This window comes from Macrobrachium nipponense, chromosome 3, assembly GCF_015104395.2.
Source record: "Macrobrachium nipponense isolate FS-2020 chromosome 3, ASM1510439v2, whole genome shotgun sequence".
NCBI classification, from domain to species: Eukaryota; Metazoa; Arthropoda; class Malacostraca; order Decapoda; family Palaemonidae; genus Macrobrachium; species Macrobrachium nipponense.
In genome coordinates this window covers 71,491,771-71,502,880 of record NC_087202.1, presented here as the reverse complement: position 1 = coordinate 71,502,880, position 11,110 = coordinate 71,491,771, and the positions used below count along the sequence as shown (strand labels likewise).

Sequence of the window (11,110 nt, the reverse complement as noted above, 5' to 3'; positions counted from 1 at the left end):
GTAATGGTGAGATCTGCCAAAAAAGACTCGTGGGTTGGATTTGGGCAATGGGGTGCGTTGAGCTCCATGCCTTTTGGAGGATCTCCTGTAAGAGGATCATTGATTAGGTTAGGCGCCGGCGCTAGCTCGGGGCCAGGCGCAGAGTTTAAGGTTGTGGTGGCTTTACGTCCAGGCTGGACGGATCTTGGCACTGCTCAGTGCTGCCAAGTGGCACTGTTAGAGAGTTGAGGTCAGCTGGACCTGTGACGGGTACCAGAGGTGCAATACCTCTCAGCGTGCCCGTGGTGATGGGAGACAGAGGCTCCTGTGTCTTGTGGAAGGCTAAGCCTTGTGGAGAATGGACAGTGTCCACTGCTGGTAGCTTGCTAGGGGACCTAGGCAAATTCATGGAGTGCCCTATTACGTTGCAGGTTTTGCAGTGGAACTGCGAGTGATCAATCTCCCTCCTTGGTGACGGGGGAGACTGTTGGTGGCTGTCCTTCCGGGAGGAAGTAGGATTTTGATGGCTCCTTGCTTTGAAGTGATTGGCTGTGGGGCTAGGACCCCTAGGTATTTGGAAACAAGAGGGGGACTTCATGTCTTGCCTAGGAGGAGGTCGTAACCTCCTGGAATATAGCTTGCAACTGCAAGGGTACATACTCTGGAAAGGTGATGATGTCTAGTGACTCTCAATTGGACTGTTAGAAGGATCAACTTAATATGATTGATGCCTTCGGTCGTGATCAGTTGACGTCAATCGACGTTAGCCCCTTGGGGGATTCGATCTACCCGTATCAGGGAGATTTGAGCGCCAGAGTCGTCAAAGGCTCTGACGTGGCTTAGCGGATATGACTTTGGAGGGGTGCGACAGTTATAGGGCCCTTAGCTGGGGGGCCTAGCGAAGATGAATTGGTAATGCCATTCCGATGGTGGGAATATTGTGATTAGCACACCCTCCGTAATTTGCAGACATGTGACCCTTGCGGCCACAGTCCTGGCAGAACTTGTTCCAGAACTTCATCCTTGGCACTGGATGATGGAGCCGAGATGGCACCACAGATTGCGAAGCTGCGGAGTCACCAAGACTTGCAGTGCGCTCTGGCACATGTGAAGAGTCCTCTCTGGCAGTAATTTGAGGTGAGGAGGTTAAGGAATCTTCCTTTGAATTTCCCTCCGGAACAAGTCCGGGGTTAACTGGTTGGCTCACTTCCGAAATGGAGGAGGCAGGTGGTGAAATGGTAAGAGGCTGGAAGGATGCGGCAGGACTGTGAGGCACAGTGGGTGTACGTCTGGAAACTTGCAGAGTGATTTCTTCATCTATGAGAGCTAGCTCATGCTTTCTCTCTTCTTCTCTTTCCTTCCTCTCTGCTTCTTTCTCTTTTCTCTCTGCTTCTCTGGGTTTTCTCTGGTTTTCTCTTTCTTCATCTTGCTGGCGTGCAGCATCCTGCTGCATCTTCACCCACTGGCCGAGGGCTGGTCCAGTGCAACCAGCCTCCTTGTCCAGAGTCATGAGGTTTCGGAGCCTCTCTAGCTCTATGGCAAAGATGTCGTGGGAAGCAGGGGAAGGCATTTCCCTAAGGCTATGCAGTAGAGGCTCGGATAAATTTGGAAATGATGGCCAGCAATAGTACTAGATGGAATGGGAGGGCCTACTTGGTAACGTGGCACTCACCTAGAAATGGGTTCTGCAATGTGGTAATGTCTCTGAGAAGACTGGGTGCTCTGTGGCACTTGGGAAGTGTCCCGTAAGTGGGTGGCACTTCGTGAATGGCACCTTCTGATGAGGTGAGAAATATAATGAAGTGTGCTGTGTAAGTAACACTTAAGGGGATTCCTAAATTGGGATACGCAATGGAATGGGTAACCTGTATGTCCAATACAGGTGCGCGGCACTTATGGAGGCATTCCTTGGTTGGGTGAACCGGGATAGCGGATACACTAATGAAATGGGCGTTTTGTAAGACGGATACGCAGATAAATAGCTACCTGTATGTCTGTACAGGTGCAGCGGCACCTATGGAGGCGTTCCTTTGTTGGGCGTTCCATAATGGCGGATACGCAGTTGAATGGCTACTTGTACATCCTGTACAGATGCACGGCACTTATGGAGGTGATTCTTGGACAGCACTAGTAGTGCTGGTATTGCGGCACTTCAGGAGGCATTCCTTTGGTGAGTGATCCGGAAGGATAAGAACCCTTATGCACGGAAACACTTATGAAATGGGCTTTCTGTAATGACGGAAATGCCGGTAAAGAGCTACCTGTACTTCTGATACAGGTGCAGTGGCACTTATGGAGGCATTCTTTGGACAGCACTAGTAGAGTGCTGGAAATGGGCGTTCCGTAATGGCAGACACGCGGGTAAAATGGCTACCTGTACGGCCTGTACAGGTGCAATGGCACTTATGGAGGCGTTCCTTGATTGCACTGGTAGCGTGCTGGTGTGTCCCGTTGGACGACACTAAATGCAGTATACTCAAATATACTGAAATGAAATGGCACTCTGTTCGTGGCAGAGTGTAATGGTGGAGGAGAGAAAGTAAAAGGGGGAGTACTTCAGCAGCCAGTCGATGAACAGTGTCACGAATTAGTGGCACTGTAAAAGGGTAAGGCCTGACATGTACTGGTGGTGGCCAGTCCTAGACTGGTAGGCTTCCTTTTATGGAAGTAATGAGGTTGCATTGGCACACTGTGCAGTTTGTGCTTGTGGTATACGCAAGTCTTTTGTGATAAAGAAATGGAAAAGACCACTCGGGCAACGACAGGCAACGTTAATTTGAAAATGCTCAGTCTTTAGCTGAAGTACTCAGTGAATGAAATAATGGCTTGCAAGACTGCAATGGACACGGGCACGTATCATGCTCAGTGTAAATGAAAGGCACAAGAGACTAGAATAACGTTAATGTTGCATGCGTAAGTAATAGACGTAGTACTCTCGGCTTTTGAATAATAGGTTCTCTCTCTCTCTCGCTATCTATCTCTGAAAGCATAAAAATGATATGTGACGAACTCCCTTGTATGTATTTGCACTAATAATGTTAGTTTAATATGACGCAACTTGCGTTGAGTGATTTTCTTACATGAAGTTTAATGGAAGAATTGCTTTTGAATTAGTTTTATGGTTACGATAATGAGCTAGCGATGAACGATTTTTACGTTATTTGGTAGCGGCTTGTGCTTGAATATGAGCGATTTACAATGCGTTTACGTTAACAATTCTTCTAATGTACTTTACTTTTAAGATTTGCGTTAACTTTACGTAAGTTTACTAGCTCCTGTGACAAGTGAAATGACAGTAAGGATTTTGAGATGAAATGTTAGCAACATTTGTAAAAGAGGTTACATTAAGTCTGAAGTGAAGTGAAAACTTTCTCTCAGCGAGCGAGTGAGCGATGTGAAGTGAAACGTGCGATGAGCAAGGGAACAACGTGTCCTTCAAAACAGCTGATCCTGTAAACGCGAGAGCAATTTACAACAAAAATGCTAATTTTTTTATTGAAAGCAAAACAGCATTAAATTTTCTGGCAGAATGATACTAGTATGAAGATTGATATGAGTTAAAACATCAAGATTTATGTTAATTGGCTTAAATCATTGAGATAATGCTTTTGGTGGGGAATGCTTTGCCTTGTGTGCAAGTTTGGCTGGGAGGCCAGGGAGAGAGCATGTGCTTTAACATGCTAAGCAAGCGTGCTGCGGTTACCAACGCTTGAAACAAAAGCTTAGTTAAAACGAAGTCCCCTAACATATCACAGAGAAAAGAATTGTACACTTCTTTTGCCGTAACTATTAGTAGAACACTCCTAACTAGCTAGGCTTGCTAATACATGCAATAAACCCTGGCAAAGCACTTCCTAGTTTTAACTAGTACTTTCTGGCATCTATCTAACACACACACACACACACACGTGCGCAAACTGCAGGCTTCAACTTGCTCTTGGCGCTCCGCCGTTACACAATATCTCTAACTTAGAGAAAGCCCACTTATCTAAACACTTTTGAAATAAATCCTTAATGTAACTTACAGCTAACAATGGTTATAAGAATAATCATATTAAATGAATGATATGCCTTACCGTGAGTCATGTCTCCTCCGCAAATACGAATGCTTTCTTTCAATTTATGCTTTGTAAAAGTCATTTACAGTTTACGTTTTACAAGGGGATAACGCGATTTACAAGCTTTTAAGCAACCCTAGGTTTGAAAACTGGCAAGCTGTCGCCACTCTTACGTTTTGGGTTGGCCTTGTGATCCCAAATACCATAATTAAAAATATTAGAGGGAAAAATTGGAACATAGAGGGCTTCTGACTTACCTTAGATAACTATAAAAAGGATTGATTTGTTTATTTTTACTCTAGGAGGTCGCCAGGAAACTCAGCTGATTAATTTATATTCATTTATTTATAAGAGGCCATTGAATGGCCTAGGATAAGGCAAGGCAACTTGGCCGCACATGGACCACTCCTATCTCTCACAATGGGGGAGAGCTGGCCAAAATCAGATTTACTTCAATGCTGGTTTCCAAAATTGATCATCGGTATCTTGCATTAAGGAAGCACTTACGAGCGAGGAGACATGACACATGACTCAGCAAAGATCTGCAAAAGTTCCCAGATTAGACACAAAATGAAATAAGGACTTCTTGCACTATATTTCAGCTACAAAGGCAGTCACTTTTAATTAACACTCACTGGGGAGGAACTCTAGTGTTTAAATGAAATATTTAATGAAGACTTAATCTTGAACAGGTCACAGGGGTAACACGTGCCCCGATGGTGACAAAGGAATTTCAGCAGAGAAGTGGTAAAAGGGAGATTTGAAATGGAAATAGCAAGATTCGTCTTAAGGAACAGGGCTGTTGGGATTTTGCACTTTCGTGACTTACCTTTAATCCTTAGAGGCTTGAACATGTGTCGTGACTTCCAGTCAGGGAGAGGACACGTCTGTCCTTCAGGAGCAACTAGCTTGGACTGAGAACAGGTCAGGGTGTTTCCGAATGGCCTGGGAATGCGCCTACAGCCTCTGGCATTGTCTGGACAGATGCGAAAACACAACCAGCGAATTTGGGGGGAAAAAAGAGGTCTTATGCTAGGAATTCCTAAAGCCCACATCGAAGCCTATCTAATCCTCTTGACCTGCATTTATTACCCTAAACTCGAGGCCTATAGGTAACAGCTTATTTTCTCCCCCTGCTACTAACGGAAATGCCTTTCTGGCCTGAGTTCTCCCTCCTAAAGTCAGCTGATTAGGAGAAAATGGCTGCTCTTCTAGCAATTGAATAATTTAAATGAAGGCTGGGTAGACGAGGGCGTCAGTAAACGTAATAATATAATATATATATATATATATATCTATATATATTTTTTATATATAATATATATATCTATATATATATATATATAAGGCATTCTGAAAACGATTAAAGTGGTTTCTCTTCTTTAGGATAACTAGAAGAAGCAGTTAGTAATTTGACAGATCTGAAATATAATGCCTTCTGATTTAACAGAGGATGTAACGAGCAGACTAAAACTTGACTGATTAAAATCAACGACAGCAAGAGAGAAATACAAAACTGCGCTGATTCAATGGTAAAAAAAAAAAAAAAAATCTGAAGCTGCGTTAATGCTGTATGAAACTTTCAGCAGCAGCCCGGTGGCGGCCTGTGTTGTTGGCATCTATAGCGGTGCAAGGCACACGATCAAGACTAACAGTAACCTTAAATGAAACAGAAACTAATGAGGCTAGAGAGCTGGAATTTGGGACTGTTTGATACGTTGAGGGTGGATGATGAACATCCCAATTTCCAGTACTCTAGTCTCAGTCGTTTTCAAAATCTGAGGGCGGACAGAAAAAGTGCGAATGGACAGACAAATAGCCATCTCCATAGTTTCCTTTAACAGAAATATAAAGGACGTTTGCAAAACGAACGAAGAAATGCTTTGTAAGTCAAACTAATAAAATGTGTGAATCACAATTGATAGTCTAGGTGTTATGATCCCGTTTCAAAAGCTAGCGTATAATTTTTCTTTACTCTCAATTTCTCACTACTAATTCTTGTACCTTTCTCCTCCTCCTCTTTCTTCTTGCTACAGCCACACGTCTCTTTTTTTATCAAATGTTATGGATTTCTCGTTTATTCTCTGCGGTGCAGTTACAGGGAACGCTATTTTTCATCACTTCCTTCTTACTTTCTAATAGATATCTGCCTACGTTCAGTAACTATCTTCTGCTTACGTTCAGTAATTATATTCTTACGTTCAGTAATTATCTTTTGCTTAATTTCAATAATTATCTTCTGCCAAAGTTCAGTAATAACCTTTTCACGTTCTGTAACTATCTTCTGTTTACGTTCAGTAATTATCTTCTGCTTACGTTCGGTAGTTATCTTCTGCCGACGTTCAGTAATTATCTTTTGTCTATATTCAGTAATTATCTTCTGCTTACGTTCGGTAATTATCTTTAACCCGCAAATGATCTTTCAAGCACAGTAAATGCGAGTTGAATGCGTCGTTACACGGTTGTAAGGGTAATACATATACATTCACATATTCATACAGATGCATTTCACACATGTGCGTGTACTATAATTGTATAAAACTGAGTATTAATTAATATTTATATAAATCTGTGTTTCTGGAACATTTTCATTTACGATTCTTCGAAATATTCAAAATCGCCCCATTATCTCTTTTTTTGCTTATTTGCTAATCTATGTGTTTCAAATGTTATATTTCGATGTAATTATTAATTTATGATTATATATAGGACTTAAATGGAAGGCTCCCTTATTAACGACGCAGAACTATACATCTTTAATGACAACCAGAGAGAGAGAGAGAGAGAGAGAGAGAGAGAGAGAGAGAGAGAGAGAGAGAGAGAGAGAGAGAGAGAGAGAGAATTTACAACTCTACAAGACGTTAAAGAGCCACCATTCCAACCAACGTCTACAACATCCAAAAAAGAAAATAGAAAAAAGAAAAAGAAATAGGGAAGTAATCCTTTCCTTTTTAAGAACACTGTTCATCTTCGAAGCTGCAAATACTGGATCAGCCTGGCCGTATTCTGATCTATTCTTTTTCTCTAGTATTTATAAAATTAAATAATAAGGTAGCTGGGAATTAATTTGAGCTATAATATTAGTATAACGCCACGTTTTTTAATTTTCTTTATGAGATAATGATTTTCCATCCTATGGAAGGTTGATGTCGAAAGTTCTTGGGCTCTTGATCCTTTACAAAATAATAATAATAATAATAATAATAATAATAATAATAATAATAATAATAATAATAATAATAATAATAATAATAATAATAATAATAATAATAATAAAAATGTGTGGCGCCGTGGAGGAGTGGGTTAGGTCGTCAATGGACTGGTTAAGTTAAGTTAAGCAACATTGGGGCTGGTCAGTCGTTGGATGGGTGACCACTCTCCTCGGCGTTGATTCCTTGGGAAAGGATCTTTACCATAATTTCCTCAGTTTACTCAGTTGTAAATGAGTACCTATCCCTGATGGGGTAGGGTCCAGCTATGGGTTAAATAGCAAAAACTCAGCAATGATGGAAAGAAATGAAGGAATAAACGACAACGACGTAAATGGAACCTCTGGCAACAGAGGAGTTTCGTTCGGCAACCAGGTATTCAACCCAATTGAAGGGGAAGACGGTCAGGTACTTGGAGGTCGTCACCCAGCAGCTGACCACCACAACGACAGTAATCAACAAGCCTGAGATTGGAGCTACGGAAGCAAAAAGGAAGAAATGGACAAGAGAAGAAAATAAGGAAATATGGAGAAGCAACCCGATGGAGAGAGGATATAGAAGAAGGTTAGTCAACATCTGGAATGAGATGAACAACAACAGCAAGAAGAGGCTGGCAGACCCAATTAAGGAACATAAAGAAAAAGAACTGGCTCTCCCCAACAGAAAGAGAAGAACTGGAATTACACGAAGACGAACTGAGAGATGATGCCACAGAAGACGACAGGGATGTTGAGGTATCAAACAACGACACACGAAGAAACACCGACGAAGTAACAGAGAGGACGGAATGGGTAGAAAAGATTAGACAATGGATGGAGCCAGATACAGAGAGAACAAAGATCCCCTCCATGAAAGCCTACAACACCAAGAAATTAAGGGAGAAAACAAGCGAGGTCAATGAAATAATGGACATAATACACACCACCAGCATCAAGAAACAAATAACTTGGCACATGCGGGAGCAAGATTAGTAGCAGAACTGATGGTGATTCGAACACCAACACCACCAGCACAACCAACCCACAGAAAACCAAAACAGCAACCTCCTTGGAAAGGCGCCTGGAAAAGCAAATCATGGTGATGAGATCTGACTTGAGTAAACTGAAAGAGATGACGAAAAAGGCTAAGAAGCAAGGAACTCAACGAGAAATACAAAGTACAAGAGAGGGGACTAAACAAACACAATCGAAGATGTAAAACAGAGGCACGTAAGATCCAACGGTACATGAACAGGAATAAGGGATACTAACAGAACAAACTATTCGGAACCAACCAGAAAAGACTATACAGCCAACTAAGAGGGGAAGACAACCACTCAGAAATTTCTGAAGCTGAACCAAGTAAGAGCCTCTGGGAAAACATATGGAGCAATCTGGTATCACACAACAAACATGCAACATGGCTCCAGGAAGTCAAGGAAGAAGAAACAGGGAGAATAAAACAAAGATTCACAGAGATCACGACAGACATAGTCAGACAAACCAACTAAAGAAAAAAATGCCAAACTGGAAAGTCCCCATGGATACTGGCTCAAAAACTTCAAGGCCCTACACCCACGAATAGCAGAACAACTCCATCATTGTATCTCAAATCACCATGCACCCAAATGGATGACCACAGGAAGAACATCCTTAGTACAAAAAGAAGAGTAAGGGAAATATAGCCAGTAACTACAGGCCTATCACCTGCCTACCAATAATGTGGAAGTTACTAACAGGTATCATCAGTTGAAAGGCTATACAATTACCTAGAGGAGACAAACACCTTCCCCCACCAACAGAAAGACTGCAGAAGGAAGTGTAGGGGCACAAAAGACCAGCTCCTGATAGACAAAATGGTAATGAAGAACAGTAGGAGAAGGAAAACCAACCTAAGCATGGCATGGATAGACTATAAGAAAGCCTTCTACATGATACCACACACATGGCTAATAGAATGCCTGAAAATATATGGGGCAGAGGAAAACACCATCAGCTTCCTCAAAAATACAATGCGCAACTGGAATACAATACTTACAAGCTCTGGAATAAGACTAGCAGAGGTTAATATCAGAAGATGGATGCCGGGTACCAACTCAAGAAAAGAGGCAACAGAATCAACCATCTGATGTTCATGGACGACATCAAGCTGTATGGTAAGAGCATCAAGGAAATAGATACCCTAATCCAGACTGTAAGGATTGTATCTGGGGACATCAGGATGGAGTTTGGAATAGAAAAAATGTGCCTTATTCAACATACAAAAAGGCAAAGTAACGAGAACTGAAGGGATAAAGCTCCCAGATGGGAACAACATCAAACACATAGATGAGACAGGATACAAATACCTGGGAATAATGGAAGGAGGGGATATAAAACACCAAGAGATGAAGGACACGATCAGGAAAGAATATATGCAGAGACTCAAGGCGATTCTCAAGTCAAAACTCAACGCTGGAAATATCATAAAAGCCATAAACACATGGGCAGTGCAAGTAATCAGATACAGCGCAGGAATAGTGGAATGGACGAAGGCAGAACTCCGCAGCATAGATCAGAAAACCAGGAAACATATGACAATACACAAAGCACTACACCCAAGAGCAAATACGGACAGACTATACATAACACGAAAGGAAGGAGGGAGAGGACTACTAAGTATAGAGGACTGCGTCAACATCGAGAACAGAACACTGGGGCAATATCTGAAAACCAGTGAAGACGAGTGGCTAAAGAGTCCATGGGAAGAAGGACTAATAAAAGTAGACGAAGACCCAGAAATATACAGAGACAGGAGAATAACAGACAGAACAGAAGACTGGCACAACAAACCAATGCACGGACAATACATGAGACAGACTAAAGAACTAACCCAGCGATGACACATGGCAATGGCTACAGAGGGGAGAGCTAAAGAAGGAAACTGAAGGAATGATAACAGCGGCACAAGATCAGGCCCTAAGAACCAGATATGTTCAAAGAACGATAGACGGAAATAACATCTCTCCCATATGTAGGAAGTGCAATACGAACAATGAAACCATAAACACATAGCAAGCGAAATGCCCGGCACTTGCACAGAACCAGAACAAAAAGAGGCATGATTCAGTGGCAAAAGCCCTCCACTGGAGCCTGTGGAAGAAACATCAGCTTACTTGCAGTAATAAGTGGTACGAGCACCAACCTGAGGGAGTGATAGAAAACGATCACGCAAAGATCCTCTGGGACTATGGTATCACGAACAGATAGGGTGATACGTGCAAACAGGACCAGACGTGACGTTGATTGACAAAGTCAGAAGAAAGTATCACTCATTGATGTCGCAATACCATGACACCAGAGAGAGAGAGAGAGAGAGAGAGAGTAGAGAGAGAGAGATTTTGAGAGAGAATTTTACAACTCTACAAGACGTTAAAGAGCCACCATTCCAAGCCGACGTCTACTAACATCCAAAAAAAGAAAATAGAAAAAAGAAAAAGAAATAGGGAAGTAATCCTTTCCTTTTTAAGAACACTGTTCATCTTCGAAGCTGCAAATACTGGATCAGCCTGGCCGTATTCTGATCTATTCTTTTTCTCTAGTATTTATAAAATTAAATAATAAGGTAGCTGGGAATTAATTTGAGCTATATATTAGGTATAACGCCACGTTTTTTAATTTTCTTTATGAGATAAAATGATTTCCATCCTATGGAAGGTTGATGTCGAAGTTCTGGGCTCTTGATCCTTTACAAAATAATAATAATAATAATAATAATAATAATAATAATAATAATAATAATAATTAGATGCCTTGATGAAATGCAAACGTACCTTGAATAAATATTTTCAAGGAAAACATACAAATTCGTCATCTACTATCTGCTCTTGTTGCTTATAAATCTAGA

The 11,110-nt window shown here is 41.6% G+C and overlaps 1 protein-coding gene across 1 annotated transcript; it reads right to left on the bottom strand.

Moving 5' to 3' along the window:
• Positions 1-874: 874 nt before the first annotated feature.
• Positions 875-1,549, bottom strand: LOC135222420 (caldesmon, smooth muscle-like). The gene has a single exon (XM_064260505.1). The coding sequence runs from the start codon at positions 1,547-1,549 to the stop codon at positions 875-877; it is 675 nt and encodes a 224-aa protein (XP_064116575.1).
• Between the last annotated feature and the right edge of the window lie 9,561 nt (positions 1,550-11,110).